Source organism: Coregonus clupeaformis, chromosome 29 (assembly GCF_020615455.1).
Source record: "Coregonus clupeaformis isolate EN_2021a chromosome 29, ASM2061545v1, whole genome shotgun sequence".
Classification (NCBI taxonomy): Eukaryota; Metazoa; Chordata; class Actinopteri; order Salmoniformes; family Salmonidae; genus Coregonus; species Coregonus clupeaformis.
This window is the reverse complement of record NC_059220.1, coordinates 42,889,042-42,909,648: the sequence shown is the minus strand read 5'-3', so window position 1 is coordinate 42,909,648 and position 20,607 is coordinate 42,889,042. Positions and strand designations below refer to the sequence as shown.

Below are 20,607 nucleotides of genomic sequence, written 5' to 3'. Positions count from 1 at the left end.
GATCGAACCCACAACCCTGGCGTTGCAAACGCCATGCTCTACCAACTGAGCTACATCCCCTGCCGGCCATTCCCTCCCCTACCCTGGACGACGCTGGGCTAATTGTGCGCGCCGCCCCATGGGTCTCCCGGTCGCGGCCGGCAATGACAGAGTCTGGATTCGAACCAGGATCTCTAGTGGCACAGCTAGCACTGCGATGCAGTGCCTTAGACCACTGCGCCACTCGGGACCCCTCCAACACGGTTGACAACTTGGTATCCTCCTCCCAAGAGTGCAAAGAAACTTGGCATGACCCTGGACAACACCGTGTCATTCTCTGCAAAAATCTAAGTAGTGACATTCTTCTGCAGGTTCATGCTCTACAACATCCGTAGCGTATGACCCTTCATCACACAGGAAGCGACGCAGGTCCTAATCCAGGCTTGTGTCATCAACTTCCCAAGTTCTCCCATGTTACCCCGCTCCTCCACACACTCCACTGGCTTCCATTCGAAGCTCACATCCACTACAAGACTATGGTGCTTGCCTACGGAGCAGCAAGGGGAACTGTCCTCCCTACCTTCAGGCTATGCTCAAACCCTACACCCCAACACGAGCACTCGGCTATGCTCAAACCCTACGGGGGTCAGCTCCTGCTCAGCCCAGTCAAAGCTCTTCTCTGTCCTGGCACCCCAATGGTGGAACCAGCTTCCTCCCTGAAGCTAGGACAGCAGAGTCCATGTCCATCTTACATTTACATCATTTAGCAGACGCTCTTCTCCAGAGCGACTTACAAATTGGTGCATTCAACTTATGATAGCCAGTGGGACAACCACTTTTTTCTTTCTTTTTTTTTTTTGGGGGGGGGGGAAGGATTACTTTATTCTATTCCAGGTATTCCTTAAAGAGGTAGGGTTTCAAGTGTCTCCGGAAGGTGGTCAGTGACTCCGCTGTCCTGGCGTCGTGGGGGAGCTTGTTCCACAATTGGGGTGCCAGAGCAGCGAATAGCTTTGACTGGGCTGAGCGGGAACTGTGCTTCCATAGAGGTAGGGGAGCTAGCAGGCCAGAGGTGGATGAACGTAGTGCCCTCGTTTGGGTGTAGGGTCTGATCAGAGCATGAAGGTAAGGAGGTGCCGTTCCCCTCACAGCTCCGTAGGCAAGCACCATGGTCTTGTAGTAGATGTGAGCCTCAACTGGAAGCCAGTGGAGTGTGCGGAGGAGCGGGGTGACATGAGAGAACTTGGGAAGGTTGAACACCAGACGGGCTGCAGCGTTCTGGATAAGTTGTAAGGGTTTAATGGCACGGGCAGGGAGCCCAGCCAACAGCGTGTTGCAGTAATCCAGACAGGAGATGACAAGTGCCTGGATTAGGACCTGTGCCGCTTTCTGTGTAAGGTAGGGTCGTATCCGCGAATGTTGTAGAGCATGAACCTGCAGGATCGGGTCACCGCTTTGATGTTAGCGGAGAACGACAGGGTGTTGTCCAGGGTCACGCCCAAGGTTCTTTGCACTCTGGGAGGAGGACACAATGGAGTTGTCAACCGTGATGGTGAGATCATGGAGCGGGCAGTCCTTCCCCGAGAGGAAGAGCAGCTCCGTCTTGTCAAGGTTCAGCTTGAGGTGGTGATCCGACATCCACACTGATATGTCTGCCAGACATGCAGAGATGCGATTCGCCACCTGGTTATCAGAAGGGGGAAAGGAGAAAATTAATTGTGTGTCGTCTGCGTAGCAATGATAGGAGAGACCATGTGAAGATATATGACAGAGCCAAGTGACTTGGTGTATAGAGAGAATAGGAGAGGGCCTAGAACTGAGCCCTGGGGGACACCAGTGGTGAGAGCACGTGGTGCGGAGACAGATTCTCGCCACGCCACCTGGTAGGAGCAACCTGTCAGGTAGGATGCAATCCAAGAGTGAGCAGCGCTGGAGATGCCCAACTCGGAGAGGGTGGAGAGGAGGATCTGATGGTTCACAGTATCAAAGGCAGCGGATAGGTCTAGAAGGATAAGAGCAGAGGAGAGAGAGTTAGCTTTAGCAGTGTGGAGAGCCTCCGTGACACAGAAAAGAGCAGTCTCAGTTGAATGACCAGTCTTGAAACCTGACTGGTTTGGATCAAGAAGGTCATTCTGAGAGAGATAGCAGGAGAGTTGGCTAGAGACGGCACGCTCAATAGTTTTGTAGAGAAAAGAAAGAAGGGATACTGGTCTGTAGTTGTTGACATTGGAGGGATCGAGTGTAGGTTTTTTGAGGAGGGGTGCAACTCTCGCTCTCTTGAAGACGGAATGGACATGGCCAGCGGTCAAGGATGAGTTGATGAGCGAGGTGAGGTAAGGGAGAAGGTCTCCGGAAATGGTCTGGAGAAGAGAGGAGGGGATAGGGTCAAGCGGGCAGGTTGTTAGGCGGCCCGGCCGTCACAAATCGCAAGATTTCATCTGGAGAGAGAGGGGAGAAAGAAGTCAAAACATAGGGTAGGGCAGTGTGAGCAGGACCAGTGGTGTCATTTGACTTAATAAATTAGGATCGGATGTCGTCAACCTTCTTTTCAAAATGGTTGACGAAGTCATCCACAGAGAGGGAGGAGGGAGGGGGAGGAGGAGGAGGAGGAGGATTCAGCAGGGAGGAGAAGGTGGCAAAGAGCTTCCTAGGGTTAAAGGCTTGAAATTTAGAGTGGTAGAAAGTGGCTTTAGCAGCAGAAACAGATGAAGAGAATGCAGAGAGGAGGGAGTGAAAAGATGACAGGTCCGCAGGGAGTCTAGTTTTCCTCCATTTCCGCTCGGCTGCCCGGAGCCCTCTTCTGTGAGCTCGCAATGAGTCGTCAAGCCACGGAGCAGGAGGGGAGGACCGAGCCGGCCGAGAGGATAGGGGACATAGAGAGTCAAAAGATGCAGAAAGGGAGGAGAGGAGGGTTGAGGAGGCGGAATCAAGAGATCGGAGGGAGAAGGATTTAGCAGAGGGAAGAGATGATAGGATGGAAGAGGAGAGAGTAGCGGGAGAGAGAGAGCGAAGGTTGCGACGGCACATTACCATCTGAGTAGGGGCAGAGTGAGTAGTGTTGGAGGAGAGCGAGAGAGAAAAGGATACAAAGTAGTGGTCGGAGACTTGCAGTGAGATTAGTAGAAAAACAGCATCTAGTAAAGATGAGGTCAAGTGTATTGCCTGCCTTGTGAGTAGGGGGGGGGGGACGGTGAGAGGGTGAGGTCAAAAGAGGAATGGAGTGGAAAGAAGGAGGCAGAGAGAAATGAGTCAACGGCAGACGTAGGGAGGTTAAAGTCACCCAGAACTGTGAGGGGTGAGCCATCCTCAGGAAAGGAACTTGTCAAGCTCATTGATGAACTCTCCAAGGGAACCTGGAGGGCGATAAATGACAAGGATGTTAAGCTTGAATGGGCTAGTGACTGTGCCAGCATGGAATTCAAATGAGGAGATAGACAGATGGGTCAGGGGAAAAAGAGAGAATGTCCACTTGGGAGAGATGAGGATTCCTGTGCCACCGCCGTGCTGACCAGATGCTCTCGGGGTATGCGAGAACACATGGTCAGACAAAGAGCAGTAGGAGTAGCAGTGTTTTCTGTGGTAATCCATGTTTCCGTCAGCGCCAAGAAGTCGAGGGACTGGAGGGTAGCATAGGCTGAGATGAACTCTGCCTTGTTGGCTGCAGAACGGCAGTTCCAGAGGCTGCTGGAGACCTGGAACTCCACGTGGGTCGTGCGCGCAGGGACCGCCAGATTAGAGTGGCAGCAGCCACGCGGTGTGAAGCGTTTGTATGGCCTGTGCAGAGAGGAGAGAACAGGGATAGACTGACACATAGTTGACAGGCTACAGAAAAAGGCCACAATAATGCAAAGGAGATCAGAATGAAATGAAGTAAACATCTGGGAAAGCGAGAGAGCGGGCCCTCCCTCACGTGTCACTGAAACACTCAAATCTAACTCTCCCATCTTCCACTTTAGAAATTATAATTGTTGTAAACTACAGCGGTTCAATGTTTTCTAGGAATAGACTCTAACTTAGTTTATTCAGCTAGCTAACTTGGTACAGTACTCTTCCGTGAAAACCGTCTAGGGCACCGAATCCTATGACGCCATAGCCAACTAGCATGCCAACCTCCAATAACACGGTTTAGCACCAATACTCGGTTACAACAAACCACCAGTGTGTTAACACGCCAAACAGATCATTCGTGTCCGTGTCTAACGTTGTGTAAAGTTTTGGGTTAGTTTTGACAGTTTGAGTGAGTATGTCGTCAACTTATTCAGCCAGTTAGTTAACTAGAATAGTTAGCATACTAGCTAGCCATTGCTCTCTGCCAACGAACCAACCCCTCCTCCCACGGCACGAAAACATCTGAAACCCTACCTCTTCAAAGAGTATCTTAAATGAATCCCAAGGCGCCCCACCGCCCACACACATAAAAAAAACATCCTACTAGCATTGACTTTACTGATTAATACTTTATTGATACGACTGTGATATGTGGTTGTCTCACCCAGCTATCTTAAGATGAATGCACTAATTGTATGTCACTCTGGATAAGATCATCTGTAGAAATGGAATTATAGACCCATATAAGATAACAAATATAAGTGAAACCATTTTTCATATACAACATCTATCTGTCTGTCCCGTCAGTGTCGTCAGTTGGAGGCGGTGTGTGATGAGATCCTGAACTGCAGTCCAGAGGCTCTCCTTACCCACACTGCCCAGCTGGAGAGTGTTGACCTGGTGCCTGTCTCCCCCGGCGACCATCTGGTAACTGGCCCACTGTCAATGTCAATCATTTTAACGAACCAATCAGGTCTGGGACTGGCTCTTACTAACCAATCACCTGTTATTGGGCTCTGTCTGTTTCTTCCTCTTCCTTTGCCTCTACCACGTCTCCCTCTACATTTGTTTAGTCAGATTGGTCAGAGACAGAGAAAATCAGAACACCTTCTATTGAGCCCTGTCTGCATCTCTCACTTTGTCTGCCTCTACCTTCTGTCTCTACCTTCTGTCTTACTAATCTGACATAAGTCCTTTAGGTCAGCCTGGTCGTCCTTTAGGGATGACTCATGTTGTCTCCATCTCTCGCTGCTCTACATTTCTAACTTACTACTTCTCTCACTCACTGTCCTCATCATTTCCCTTCTGTTTAATCATCCTCTCTGATCATTTCTTCAAACTTCTTGTACACTTCCTCCTCCAGCTCTCACTCACTCAATCAGTCCTTACTCGACCTTCTCCTTTGTTATAGGTGTCAACTTTTCTCTCTGTCTCTTTGCTGTTCTCTCTTTCTTCCATTTTTGCTCGCTCTCACTCAGTTTTCTGTTTTCACTCCGTGACGTTTCACCAACACCACACTTATTTATTTTATATTCCTCTTTCTGTTCACGTTTTCAGTTTCCTTCCTCTGACATTTTCGTAGTGCAAAAGCATTGTGCAAAGTTATTGCCATGAAGACAGCACAACCCCAGACACATACTGAGTGTGACATATATTTCGAGTTACATGAGGTGAAGAAGGAACAGTTCCTGCTCTGCAAGAAATAAAGAAGCTTAAGATAGAAATGTATGTTCTTATATATACTATATACTTATTTAAATTAGGATAAAAGTATTGACGTTTCATCAGAAAGGTGAAAACACATGGCAAGCACCTAGCAAAACATATTTCAAGTTCCTTAAAGAAACAATATCAATACCTTACCGTTGAACAATTTGCCCATTTTATGTGCTCAAGTAAACTGAAACGGTGGAAATCGGTGGAAACCCCCCCTTAGTTGACCATTGGAGGAAGAATATGGCTCTATGCTCCCCCAAGTCAAGTCAGTTGACCGTTGGTGCGATGTGACCTGTCAAAGAGTGATTGGTTAGAATGGACCATTGGGGTCATTGGTAATAGACCTTGGCTGGCTGGGACTATCCCCTGGGAGCAGAATAATGGGTGTTGGAGTGTATAGAGGAATGACTGCAGTCTGGTGCATGTCACATTGCACTGCAGTGGTTGAAAACCCTGTTGTGTTTTAAATGCATGAACCCATTGGGCCATTAGCCCACTGATGTGTTTTTAAAAGGCAACTCAAAGGGCAGCGATCACGTTCACCTCATCTTTATTTGATATTTTAGACCAAATGGGAATTATGGGGCCACAGTCAGTAGAATCTCATAGAAAATGAATATAGAAGTTATTTCAAAATCAATAAAAATGTTGATCATGATAAACTGAGTATAGAAGCTCTATGAGGGAACCTGGAGGGCGATAGATGACAAGGATATTAAGCTTAAATGGGCTAGTGACTGTGACAGCATGGAATTCAAATGAGGAGATAGACAGATGGGTTAGGGGAAAAATTGAGAATGTCCACTTGGGAGAGATGAGGATTCCTGTGCCACCACCCCTCTGACCAGATGCTCTCGGGGTATGCGAGAACACATGGTCAGACGAGGAGAGAGCAGTAGGAGTAGCAGTGTTTTCAGTGGTGTAATCCATGTTTCCGTCAGCGCCAGGAAGTCGAGGGACTGGAGGGTAGCATAGGCTGGGATGAAGTCAGCCTTGTTGGCAGCAGAACGGCAGTTCCAGAGGCTGCCTGAGACCTGGAACTCCAGGTGTGTGGTGCGTGCAGGGACCACCAGGTTAGAGAGGCAGCAGCCACGCGGTGTGAGGCGTTTGTGTAGCCTGTGCAGAGAGGAGAGAACAGGGATAGGCAGAGGCATAGTTGACAGGTTGTAGCAAATGGCTACAATAATGCAGAGGAGATCGGAATGAAATGAACTAAACATCTGGGAAAGGAGAGAGCGGGGCCTCCCTCACCACAACTCCCAAATATAACTCTCCCAACTTCCACCTCAGAAACTATAATTGTTTCACTGAAACACCCGAATAAAACTCTCCCAACTTCCACTTTAGAAATTAGAATTGTTGTAATCTACAGCGGTTCAATGTTTCAAGGAATAGACTCAACTTACTTTATTCAGCTAGCTAACTATGACGCCATAGCTAACTAGCATGCTAGCATCCAATAACACACGGTTTAGCACCAATACTTGGTTACAACAAACTACCAATAGTGTGTTAACACACTAAACAGATAATTCGTGTCCGTGTCTAGTTCCTTTCATAACGCAGCAATAATTAAACGTTGGCTAGCTAGCACAAAGATATTGTATTTAGCTGCTACAGTACTGCTAGCTGGTAGTGTTGGCTAGCTAGCAATGGCTGCGGTGTTGACTTTGTTTGAAAAACGGCGTCGCTGCGAACGAATGTAGCTGGCTAGCTAACCTCGATAGTTACTCTATACTACACCTTTATCTTTGATAAAATACAACTATGTAGCTAGCCAACATTACACTAATCAAATCGTTCCATTGTAATGTAATGTGTCATATTACCTGCGGAGCGAAGTACAGCATGACTACTCACCTCGCCTACATAACACGTCAACCCTGTTACCCATAGATAGTAGGGATGCGCATCTTTCCCTTTCAAGACAATTTGATATGTATCCGATACGATACAGGAACGATACGTTTTAGTTTGAAACGATTTGGTGCGATTCGGTTTGATTAGAGGAACGAATTGATGTGATTAGATGCGATATGATTCGATGCACCAACATTTGTTGCACAAACACATACATTTTCCATCTCAAGAGGTTAAATCCTATAGTAAGTGCCAAATAAAGTATCAGGGTTGATCGTAACAGGGCAATGCACTCATATCTTAAACACTATGCAAAAGGTACTCATTTGGTGCAATGACCCTAATAATACCCAGGTCTGTTCTAGTCTCATCTGACCATCATTATCATCTCTCCCTTCATCTTCAGTCAACAAGAGCTGGGCTGTGTTCATTAGGCACCAAACGGAAGAAAACATACTGAAACAGGGAGGGACTACCTGAACATGTCCAATAAGAAATGCTTGTCTTTGTTTCTGTTGCTAAATGTTTTGCTACGTTGTACACTAATGAGGGACGTGGCGGTGGCCTTTCAGATTCAGATCTATTCTCAGATCTGCTCCAGTCAATAAGTCATTATTAGAGGCATGTCTACAAGCCCCAGGAATCATGTGATGTGTATTGATCGTGGCTGGGCCGTGCGTGATCGTGATCCACACGGCTCCCCTTAGCGTACCTGCGCAAATATCAAGCAGGACCCCAAGGGAGAAATGACATGACATATGAATCAGTATGTACCTACACATACAGTACATGACATTAGAGCCGGAGTAGAATGAGATAGGAGATGTGAAGTAAGATGTTGAATAACATCAGCACTGCAGTACTAGAAGGTATTGTGTTGTTGTGGCAGGTTGATGGATGATTAACTGTAGTACATCAGATACATTGGGCACAGAACGCATGGAATTTCTCTCTCTCTTTATCTAGCTATCTTGTTTTTTGTGTTTTTTGTTTGTTTTTTTTTCTGTCTTTCTTTGAATGTATTTTACATTACCATGCTGTCTCCCTTCCAGGGCATCGAGATAACGTCCACTGGCTCCAGTAATCACTACATCACAGGCACCACCGCAGAGGTCAGACTCTTTATTCTCCTCTATTGTCTCCTTCCCCTCTCAACCCTGTCCTTCAGAGCCCAATGCCATGGGCTCTTACCATGCATTAGCATAGAAATGCACTTTACTTTAAACAAACCCCATAGGACTAATGGGTTGCATTGCCTTGACATTTGGAAGGTCTGCTGTACTGTGTGGGTGGGTGTACAATGGGGTCTGAAATTGACACCCTTGATAAAGATGAGCAATAATGACTGTATAAAATAAATTATTCAAATACTGAGCTATATTTTATGCTCCAAAACATTTGGACATGATCTAATTTTATGCTAATACAATTGATAAGAGAAAGAGATTTTGTTTAGTAATACTATTTTTTTCGCAAAAAGGTAGGTGTCAATTATTGACACCCCTAAAGATTCCTATAAATAAAGTAGTCATAAGTTTACTATTTGGTTCCACATTCCTAGCATGCAAAGACTACATCAAGCTTGTGACTACAAACTTGTTGGATGCATTTGCAGTTAATTTTGGTTGTGTTTCAGATTATTTTGTGTCCAATAGAAATAAATGGTCAATAATGTATTGTGTCATTTTGGAGTCAATTTTATTGTAAATAAGAGTAGAATATGTTTCTAAACACTTCTACATTAATGTGGACGCTACCATGATTACAGATACCCCCAAGATATGCTAACCTCCCCTGTTATTGGTAATGGTGAGAGGTTAGCATGTCTAGGGGGTATGACATTTGTGCGTTTAACTTTATCATCATTATTCACGATTCATTCAGGATTATCCGCAATCATGGTAGCATCCACAATAATGTAGAAGTGTTTAGAAACATATTATATTCCTATTTACAGTAAAAGTGACTCCAAAATGACACAATACATTACAATTCATTTCTATTGGGGACAAAATAATCTGAAACATAACCAAAACAAACTGCAAATGCATCCAACAAGCTTGATTTAGTCATTGCGTGTTAGGAATATGAGACCAAATATTAAACTTTTGACTACTTAATCTTTAGGGGTGTCAATAGCTTTGACCCCTACCTTTGAGAATAAAAGTATTACTTGTTAAACACAATCTCTTTCTGAGTAATTGTATTTGTATAAAATAATATAATTTCCCCCATTTTATTTTTTTAAGCAAACAATATAGCTCAGTATTTGAATTATTTATTTTAGTCATTGTTGCTCATCTTTATCAAGGGTATCAATAATTTAGTACCCCACTGTATTCACTGTGCGTGTGTTTCTGTGTGTGCACTGTAGATTTCTAAATAACCATTAGTTAATCTAGCTAGCTTCAGTCGGCCATACTGTAGAGGGACAGTTGCCAAGTGCAAGTACTCTGTTAAAACCACATATCAGGGGATTACCACGCTAGATAGAATCAGCAGAAAACATGGGCCTCATGGCATCAGCTGTAAGCCAGTATAATCACAGTATAATGATGCCACTATTCACTATAAAGGCGTAATGTTTATCACAAGCTGCTACAGTGGGAGGATTGTTCACACTTCACACCACTCTCGTCAAAAGTAGTCCACTGTATAGGGAATAGGGTGCCATTTGGGATGCACCCACTGACCTGTCTAAGACTGGTAATCCTATGTGGTTGTTACTAAACCTACGGAGTTGCATACATTATCAAGGTTGATTAGTGAGGATTTAGTGTTGTGAAAGAGAATGGGCACTTGAATGGTCGTTAGTGGAAGGGCTCGCAAGTTAAGCATTTCACTGTACTAAATAAAACTTGAATGGTCTTTTGTGAAATGGCTAAGTGAAATGTCTTGCTTAATGATGTTATTGACTGGTTGAAGCAGGTCGCTTTTTATGGCCAGGAGTTTTTCCCTGATCATTTAAGGTGGTTCACATATGTACTGTGCCCTGACTTGGCTGTGTCTGTCTCCTATTACAGTACATGTACATAGGCCTGAATGGAATAAATGCAATGATTGTGATGTGCGGTCATTGTTTTACCTAACTTACTTGAATGCACTGATTGTAAGTTGCTCTGGATAAGAGCATCTGCTAAATGATACAAATGTACATATAAAATAGAATAGAATGCTGATCCCACGGGGGGGCCAGTATAAAAAATAAATAAAAAATGTATGCACTAACTGTAAGTCGCTCTGGATAAGAGCGTCTGCTAAATGACGTAAATGTAAATGTAAAAATGATCATTCCTACGTGATCGGTTGGTTGCTTGGCTATTTTATTTTATTACTCTCACAGTTAGATGAAGGCTTGCCAGGGAAAGGATAGAGGGAACCAAGCGTTAGTACAGTACAGTCTCTTCTCTGGGACAGCCTTGGATAGAGATGTTGTTTTTCCATGATGTCATAATCAGAATATAGACTGACTCCTCTGGCTACTGCTACTGGAGTCTATCTGAAGCCCTCTGGATGCATTCTAGAGAGAGAGAACAGCACATGCACACTCGGTGCATGCACATGTGCACGTACAGTATGCATGATTTAGTACACAATCCCGCTCAGACTTTTAACCTCTGACCCTAAGTAAGCATTTCACTGCTGTTTACGAAGCATGTGACATAAGATTTGATTTGATTCCTCTTTAAAACCAATTAAGGTCAGAGGTCAAATCCCAGCGACAATGTTACGTCCGTCATACATAGTCTATAGTAGTGTGCGTTTGTGTGTTTAGTTATTGGCTTGTGTATTGCAGTCACCCGCTGAGTTCTGTGAGAAGATACTGGCTGGAGACGAGGTGATCCAAGTCAATGACCAGATTGTGGTGAGTATTTAGTGTGCTACTTGGAGCCAAGTCTGGCCTAGACAAGCATGATGCTAATAATGATACTGAATATGACTGTTATAACATTATCTGCCACAGTGGAGAATTGATCTGATAATTATCATTATCAGAGTATATCTGAACTGCTACCGATCAAATGAGAGAGGGGTGAGCAACCATGGTCCTAGTAATGTGACTCAAAGGCCATCGGTGTTAACTGTTCCATATCGTTAATAGAATCCACGTTCACTCTATTCCATTAAATAAAACATCTCATTGATTTATTGGGTTAGAAGGAAAATGGATCATAAGGAAAAAGTTAATTGATACTAGCATGGTCGCAAATCTGTTTGTGCTGTCTTGCCAGACAATGACCATAGGAGTTGGCTAGACAGCACAAACAGATCTGGGACTAGGTTAAATCAATACTGTACAACACTGGAATTTCCATTATGTTGAACGTGTAGGTTGCACTGTATGTTACAACCTTGGTTTCTCAAATGACTGCCTCGCCTGGTTCACCAACTACTTCTCAGATAGAGTTCAATGTGTCAAATCGGAGGGCCTGTTGTCTGGACTTCTGGCAGTCTCTATGGGGCTGCCACAGGGTTCAATTCTCGGGCAGACTCTATTCTCTGTGTATATCAATGATGTTGCTCTTGCTGCTGGTGACGCTCGGATCCACCTCTATGCGGACGACACCATTTTGTATACATCTGGCCCTTCATTGGACACTGTGTTAACAAACCTCCAAACGAGCTTCAACGCCATACAACACTCCTTCCGTAGCCTCCAACTGCTCTAAAAACACTAGTAAAACTAAATGCATGCTCTTCAACCGAACGCTGTTGCACCCGCCCACCCGACTAGAATCACTACTCTCGGTGGGTCTGACCTAGAGTATGTGGACAACTACAAATACCTAGGTGTCTGGTTAGACTGTAAACTCTCCTTCCAGACTCACATTAAGCATCTCCAATCAAAAGTTAGATCTAGAATCGGCTTCCTATTTCGCAACAAAGCCTCCTTCGCTCATGCTGCCAAACATGCCCTCGTAAAACTGACTATCCTACCGATCCTTGACCTCGGCGATGTCATTTACAAAATAGCCTCCAATACTCTACTCAGCAAATTGGATGTAGTCTATCACAGTGCCATCCGTTTTGTCACCAAAGCCCCATATACTACCCACCATTGTGACCTGTACGCTCTTGTTGGCTGGCCCTCACTACATATTCGTCGCCAAACCCACTGGCTCCAGGTCATCTATAAATCACTGCTAGGCAAATCCCCGTCTTATCTTAGCTCACTGGTCACCATAGCAACACCCACCCGTAGTCTGCGCTCCAGCAGGTATATCTCACTGGTCATCCCCAAAGCCAACACCTCCTTTGGCCGCCATTCCTTCCAGTTCTCTGCTGCCAATGACTGGAACAAACTGCAAAAATCTCTGAAGCTGGAGACTCTTATCTCCCTCACTAACTTTCGGCGTCAGTTGTCAGAACAGCTTACCGATCACTGCACCGGTACACAGCCCAACCGTAATTAGCCCATCCAACTACCTCATCCCCATATTGTTATTTATTTAGCTAATTTGCTCCCCAGTATCTCTATTTGCACATCATCTCTTGCACATCTATCATTCAAGTGTTAATACTAAATTGTAACTATTTTGCAATATGGCCTATTTATTGCCTTACCTCTATAATTTAGTACATTTGCACACACTGTATATATATTTTCTGTTGTATTTTTGACTTTGTTTTGTTTACCCCATATGTAACTCTGTGTTGTTGTTTTTATCGCACTGCTTTGCTTTATCTTGGCCAGGTCGCAGTTGTAAATGAGAACTTGTTCTCAACTGGCTTACCTGGTTAAATAAAGGTTAAATAAAAAAATAAAAAAACATTTATTGAGCTTGCGCAACACAAAATAACCATTGAGAAAGTCCTGAACGTGCAAAACCCACCCATTTCTCACTTTAGGCAGGCTCAAGCAAACTGAAGGTATTCGAAAGATTTCAAATACTATTTGAACCCAGGTCTAGGTCATTATAGTACTTAACTCTAAATGAACTCCAACTCCCATGGTGCTCTGCTTTATCAGGTTGGCTGGAGCAGGAAGAACCTAGTGAAAAAACTGAAGGAGAACCCCAGTGGGGTGACGCTGGTCCTCAAGAAGGTCCCGGTGTCACTGAGACGCAAAGAGCCAGCCCAACAGCCCCCCTCGCCACAGGTAGGCTGCTGGGGTACAGTGGGAAGCATACACTGCAAGCGTACATACACGCATTCACATGAGGACGCACACACACACATTTGCACGCAGGCAGTACACACGCACACACACACACCACCACCACCACCACCAGCACATACTGGACCCAGGAAACACATCCATTTAGACCTATAGGCTTTCATAGAGAGGATTCCCTCTGGATAACCTTGGATAACCTCTGGTCACGTGGGTTTATCTGTTTGTTATCCCCACTTTCAATCCTTCAGGCTCTCACCCTGCCGACTGTTTTGTCTCTGTCTATACCGAAACACACATCACGGACATGCGCGCACACACACACACACACACACACACACACACTTTTTTCCCTCTCATACACACACACTTTTATCATGCACACACACACAGCTGACTACTCCGCCACCCCTCGTTACATGACTCACGTGTCAAAGCCAGCCTGTGCCGTAGGCTGAACACTGAGACAGCAAGCCATGTGTGGGGCGGCAGGTAGCTTAGTGGTTAAGAGCGTTGTGCCAGTAACCGAAAGGTCGCTGGTTCTAATCCCCGAGCCGACTAGGTGAAAAATCTGTCGATGTGCCCTTGAGCAAGGCACTTAACCCTAATTGCTCCTGTAAGTCGCTCTGGATAAGAGCGTCTGCTAAATGACTAAAATGTAAATGTAATGTCAATCAGTCATGTGTATTGATGCTCGCTGCCTTTAGTGCCCAGAAGCAGGTGTCCTGGTTTTGTCATTGGCGTCAGGTCCTGTGCGTGTGGTCACGATACTCCAAACTTTGCATTTTTATAATCCAATAATAATTATAACATGTAAAATATTTTACTGGCATGGACAAATAATGAATGGAGTTCAGGGATTTTGTTGGGAATTCAGATATTCAATTTATTGTCAAATAAAATAAAATACATCTTAGAATACACTCCTATATAGATATTGTTATTATATCAGGTATTTAAAAAAATACTTTGTGTTTAAAATAAAGAAAAGTATATGTACCTAATTTGCATAACTCACACCAGGTGTATTTGCATATATGAATATTAACATCAAGGGGTGGAACAGGGCTGCAACCACCAACAACTTGTTCTATCTACCCCACCTGCATTTGCTGAGCTGTCTAGACTGCCTCATTAATTAGTGTTGTCGTCACATTCTCTTGCCTAATTTAACAAATGTGTCAATAGCAGGACACCCTCAGATAAAAAATCAACACACTTGGCTCTAGATTATACCTACTTTACATTGTTTGCGAGATCAGACATAATATCACTATAATCCGAGTGTTCATTTTCCGATGTTGCTTTCATTTCAGCACTTCTAATTGATGAACATTTCAACTATATTAAATTATTACTTTTTTCAAATCCACAAAAAAACTGTACAACCATCAAAATAGTTATCTTTCTTGACTTTCTTGTGATGTAAGTGTCGAGACGGTGCGTTAAATCCCCGATGAAGCTTTAGCGTTCCTATAGATGCAACGACGGAAAGACATTGTATTCCATTGAGCCCATTTCAGCCATTACCGGAGTGTGTTTGACAGGTCATTACAAACATTTCCACGGTCATAAAAGTGTGAAAGAGTCACAGGAGTAAAATAAAAGCAATCAATCCAGCGAGATTTAAATGACAAGTGGATTTTGCACCCCTCAAACACAGGAAATAGATGGCGGAAAAAGACAGATAATCAGGTGGGCGGGGCATGCACGTTGCTAGTAGGTGTGCGCTGCAGGTGAGTGGAGGCTGAAGAGTAGGATTTTATATGGATGATAAAAGCTGCCTTTTGTCCTGAGGGCTCAGTTCAGAGACACACACTGTATTAAAAGGAACTGAGCAGAGTTCACAACTTCACACCCTATCTCTTCATCTGAAGTGGGCGGTGGGTTCTCATATTTTCTGCTGGCTGGTTTTCAGAAAGAGGAAGAGGAGGAGGAGGAAGAGGAGGAAGGAGAAGAAGAGGGCAACCAGAGACACTCTGTGTTCGAGAGAGTAGCAGCCTCGGTCAGGTCCCTGTCATTCAGGTGAGTACACACACACACACACACACACACACACACCAGACATGAGTACTACTACTTCAGTACTTCCTCTGTGTATATATATGTAGCGCTGAAATACTCAATTTTACACAACCATTTAACATATTTTTTATCTTCATCAAATGAAGTCCAGTATTTTTCAATGAAGAGAGATGTTATTTTTTCTCCTACTTAACATATTTTAGGCAGAAACTCTTCAGTTGTTTGAGCCTAAAACCTCTTTCCTGTCTGTAATGGCTGATTTTAAAAAGAAATGTCCGAAATGTTGCCTCTCACACAACTTGTCTGACCTGTTGGAAACAGACAGCATGACTCTGTAATGGACCAATGAAGGTCATGTTGCAAATGCCAGTAAGGCTGTCATAGGCTGTCATTGACCATAATACTCGCCCACCCACAGCATACTGGAAACCAACCAGTAAATTATATTGTGTCCTGTGCTACTGTCTGAAAATCATTTGACTCACAATCTCACATTGATCTCCTATGTGAGTGGAGACGAATTCTGACTTCTGATGAGTTTTTGTTAAAATGATATATCCAGATTTAATGGCACTTTAAAGGGGAAGTTTACCTTAAAATGAAAGTTTGTCAGTTGCTTTCATAACCTCCACAATGGTCTTACAATGATATTATTTAATATTCACCACCTCGAAAAATACAAATGTAACACATGAAGTTAGGGTATTTCCTGCTTCAGGCTTCTATGTCAATGTTATAGTTCTTGGCCCCTCCAACTCTTTAGTGATGGTGTTGTGTGTGAGACTTCCTAAACCCAGAGGCCCAACATCACGAAACTTCCGGGAACGCTTGCGAAGCAGACTGCAGACCAGATTGGGGTTTGAGAAGTCAATGAGAGAAGTGAAAAATGATTCCTTTTAGTTGTACATTTTCTCCAAATCTAAAGGCACAACCTAGATTCGAGACAATGTCTTAAGTAGCTGACCATGTTATTACTCCAACCTCATGAAAGTAACAAACTGACACGTTTTCATTTTTGTCAAAAACTATTTTATATCGAAGGAATGCCTTTGATTTGACGGCCTGCACATGCGCAGTTCGACCATTACACCGATGACGTGTTTCTGCGCATGAGCTTAGCTAGCCAACGTCACCATGACATCACCTACAAGCACGATTGAAGATTTCTATTAGAAGCAGTTTCTACATATCTTCATACTAAACCAGCTTTGGTGTTAGTGTGACTAAGTGTGCCCCCTCTTCCCCTCAATCCCATGTGTGGTGTGCAGGGCTGAGATATAGTGTTGTGGATGGATAGTGTTAATGTGGTAAAGTATGCCCCTCTACCTGTATGTAGGGCTGCAGTTCAAGGGCCAGTGGATATCCAGCCCATGGGCCAGGAGAAGTCGGAGCTGTCCAGCGACAGGGGATTGGACGGCAGCCTGATATACACATCACACCCCGTCCACCAGGGGGACCTCTCATACCTGTCATCAGGTCGGAAACCATAGACATGACCATAAATGGAGAAGGGTTCCCACTTGATAGCCAAGCTGAAAAGTCAAAATTGGCTAAATTGTAAACATTTCTGAAAACAAAATTGAGCTTTTTGGTCTTTATTTAAGGTTAGGCATAATGTTAGCAGTGTAGTTAAGGTTAGGGTTAAGTTTAAAATCAAATTTAAAGAAGATAAATTGTATAACAATTAGCCTGGGCATCCGACTTTGCAACTTGGCCAGATAGTGACAATCTGGTAGAACTTGTTCTGGGGCACATAGGCCAATATGATACGTTTTAGAAGGAATAGCCGCACTGGCATTACAATAAATTGTAATAATGTAATAATAGTTATCTTATTGATTCCCTTTTTTCATTTGAACAAGCGTCACTATGTATCGTTCAAGTAAGTATCAGAAATAAGTACAGTTTGAACTTGTCTTCAGACGACACCGCTTATCGTCATAACTTTTCAGAAGATAGCCTACCAAGGCCCTGTTCAGTTAATCTCAGCATCCAAAACCAGTTGGTAAGAAACAAGAGGAAAACAAGGAAGAACATTGAAGAATTTAGCCAATAAAGGGAGGAATTTGTCATTTTCCGCTTGAAAACCTTTCTAAATATTTTTGCTACTGAACATGACCCTAAATACCAGCTAAAGTAAGACTTTTGGAGACAGAATGTTAGTTGTTGCATTTAATAGTGACTGTAATTGTGCTGTGTTGTATAAAAAGTGTTCTCACCTGTGTGTGTACGCATGTGTCTGTCCTAGGAGAAGCCGAGGGTTTGGAGGGGTCCAGGCTCAGCCCCGGGCCGAGGGGAGAGGCCTCTGCGCCCTCCAGAAGTCCGTCCCCCCGGGTAATAGAGCTAGGCAGAGCCAGCATCAGTTCCATTAGTTCCTGCCCTGAGATGGGCGGACATATGGTGAGAGAGACACACACACACACAGTTTTATGGTGATGGTTATGATGGGGATGAGGTTTGTTTCTGTAGTCGCGCTCTACATGTGATGTTTTAATGTGTTGCATGTGAGCTTTTTGGAAAGACAATTTGGATAGACAATTACGTTTTTTCAGACTGAATTGAATTGAGCACAAGTTCTCTGCTGTTTTCATTTTAGGAGGATAAAGAACCAAAAAATGTGTCTAGAAAAGGTAAGTTTGGGTTTTCAAAATCAGTTTTCCTTATTTATTTAGAGTACTTTACATGTACTGTACCTATTTTCACAACCGGTATTTCGATGTGCATGAGATTGTGGTACCTTGACTTTGACACCCTCTCCCGTCGCCCCCCCACCCCCCTTAGGTACGCGTACAGCGATGAGCAGGCGGCGTGTGTCGTGTCGTGAGCTGAGTCGGCCCGAGTGTGACGGCTGGCTGTGGAAGAAGAGGAAGGAGAGCAGTGTGTTCATGACCCAGAAGTGGCAGCGTTTCTGGTTCGTCCTCAAAGGCCCCACTCTCTACTGGTACACCAGTCAGCAGGTGAGGTCCTTTGTTTTATTAGTTATAAATATTAACTGTTCTATTAACTGTTTAATTGACTGTATTAACTGTTTTATTAGTTATAACTATGTTACCAGTGCTAACCCAGTTGAGCCCCCCCAACTCCCCACACATCCCCCCTCAAAAAGGGTCAGGAAAGAAAAACGGTTAAACACAATCATGTATGATGCTTTAATATTCCAGGACTTGATAACTGTTCAGGAGGGTGCATACATAATGGTGTAGATTGTATGGTATTGTGTAGACCAGATAGGATTGTCTGTCATGAAGAAAATGGGGAATCATGGCAGCTTTATTCATGACATTTCTATCAAAACGTTTCACTTCACTGAATGTACCCCAAGTGAACACAATCTTATGAGTGTATTAATCTTATTGCGTTGACAGAGACAATGCACATGAATCAGCATTCTACACCTCATATCAATGTACAGTAAAAGTGCTTGTGTTAGCCATAAAAGTTAGTTTTCATCTGAAGTCCTTGGCCAGGTTACAGCAGATAATAGACAATATGCATATATTATTATTATATTACAATATTCACATATTATACACAGTATCTCATTGGCAGGTTTATGCACATAATGTGATGGAAGACCAATAATAACATGGCTCAGAGAGTTGCATTTATCACAATGACTGTGATAATATTATTGCATTTGGTTGTGGTAGCACACGGTTCTGTTTTATCTAGCTAAACAGGTTTACACTGTGCAATGTGATTTGGCATTATCTGTATGTCTGTTATGCCTGGTAATTGTGATAAGCATTGCCTCTTATGAGGCAGTCCTGATCAAAATTACCAGGCACAAAAGACGTTAGAAGAGACGTATTTTGGGTGAAAATACGTTTTAAGTACTTATTTTCAACGACGTGCTCACTGTATAGAATTCTTCTGCATTGCTTGCTGTTTGGGGTTTTAGGCTGGGTATCTGTATAGCACTGTATACATCTGCTGATGTAAAAAGGGCTTTATAAATACATTTGATTGATTGATTGATTGATTGGAATTGCAGTAGCCTGGTTAAAGTGGACTGAACACTCGTAGGGTTCAGTGTGGAGTAACCAGGCTATAATGGCTGCAGTAGTTGTGGTTGATTAACCTATTTCTTTCTTTGTCATTGTCAGGAAGAGAAAGCGGAGGGCCTGGTTCAGATCTCCAGCTACAACATAGAGGGTGCAGGAGAACATAAGAGGAAGTAGTGAGTACCCTTGTCGGATAGAGTGTCTAGTGTGATAAGACAAGTTATTTACCCATCTGGGTTCAAATAGGATTTGAAAATCTGTGCTTGAAATCTGGCACAATAGAATCATCCCGACTATGAATATCCCATCCATCTGACACTCCAGACAGGCTCAAGCAAATGAAATATTTGGAATATTATTTTAACCCAGATTTGGACTTGACCTATTAACCCTTGCATTATTAGGTTGCAATGCAAGCCCAGTGTAATGTACAGTACCAGTCAAAAGTATGGACACACCTACTCATTCAAGGGTTTTTCTTTATTTTTAATTTTTTTTACATTGTAGAATAATAGTGAAGACATCGAAACTATGTAAGAACACATATGGAATCATGTAGAAACCAAAAAAGTGTTAAACAAATCAAAATATATTTTATATTTGAGATTCTTCAAATAGCCACCCTTTGCCTTGATGACAGCTTTGCACACTTCGCATTCTCTCAACCAGCTTCACCTTTTCCAATAGTCTTGAAGGAGTTCCCACATATATGTTGTGGTCCTCTGTAGCTCAACTGGAAGAGCATGGCGCTTGTAACGCCAGGGTAGTGGGTTCGATCCCCGGGACCACCCATACCTAAAAAAAAAAATATGCACACATGACTGTAAGTCGCTTTGGATAAAGCGTCTGCTAAATAGCATATTCTTTTTTATTATTATTATGTTGAGCGCTTGTTGGCTGCTTTTCCTTCACTCTGCTGTCCAGCTCATCCCAAACCACCTGAATTGGTTTGAGGTCGGGTGATTGTGGAGGCCAGGTCATCTGATGCAGCACTCCATCTCTCTCCTTGGTCAAATAGCCCTTACACAGCCTGGAGGTGTGTTTTGGGTCATTGTCCTGTTGAAAAACAAATGATAGTCCCAT

General features: G+C 43.6%; 1 protein-coding gene across 3 annotated transcripts in view; it reads left to right on the top strand.

The window, feature by feature from the left end:
- The window catches only part of cnksr1 (connector enhancer of kinase suppressor of Ras 1), a 102,395-nt gene that overhangs the window by 62,222 nt on the left and 19,566 nt on the right, over positions 1 to 20,607 (top strand). For 2 of the 3 annotated variants that reach the window (XM_041855547.2, XM_041855546.2), the window contains exons 6-15: positions 4,612 to 4,731; positions 8,433 to 8,492; positions 11,177 to 11,245; positions 13,352 to 13,480; positions 15,414 to 15,520; positions 16,857 to 16,996; positions 17,769 to 17,920; positions 18,117 to 18,150; positions 18,302 to 18,477; positions 19,627 to 19,700. In XM_041855547.2, coding sequence (XP_041711481.1) covers positions 4,612 to 4,731; positions 8,433 to 8,492; positions 11,177 to 11,245; positions 13,352 to 13,480; positions 15,414 to 15,520; positions 16,857 to 16,996; positions 17,769 to 17,920; positions 18,117 to 18,150; positions 18,302 to 18,477; positions 19,627 to 19,700 — 1,061 coding nt within the window. The remainder of the gene's footprint in view (positions 1 to 4,611; positions 4,732 to 8,432; positions 8,493 to 11,176; positions 11,246 to 13,351; positions 13,481 to 15,413; positions 15,521 to 16,856; positions 16,997 to 17,768; positions 17,921 to 18,116; positions 18,151 to 18,301; positions 18,478 to 19,626; positions 19,701 to 20,607) is intronic. The other variant, XM_041855549.2, reaches the window with a different exon arrangement.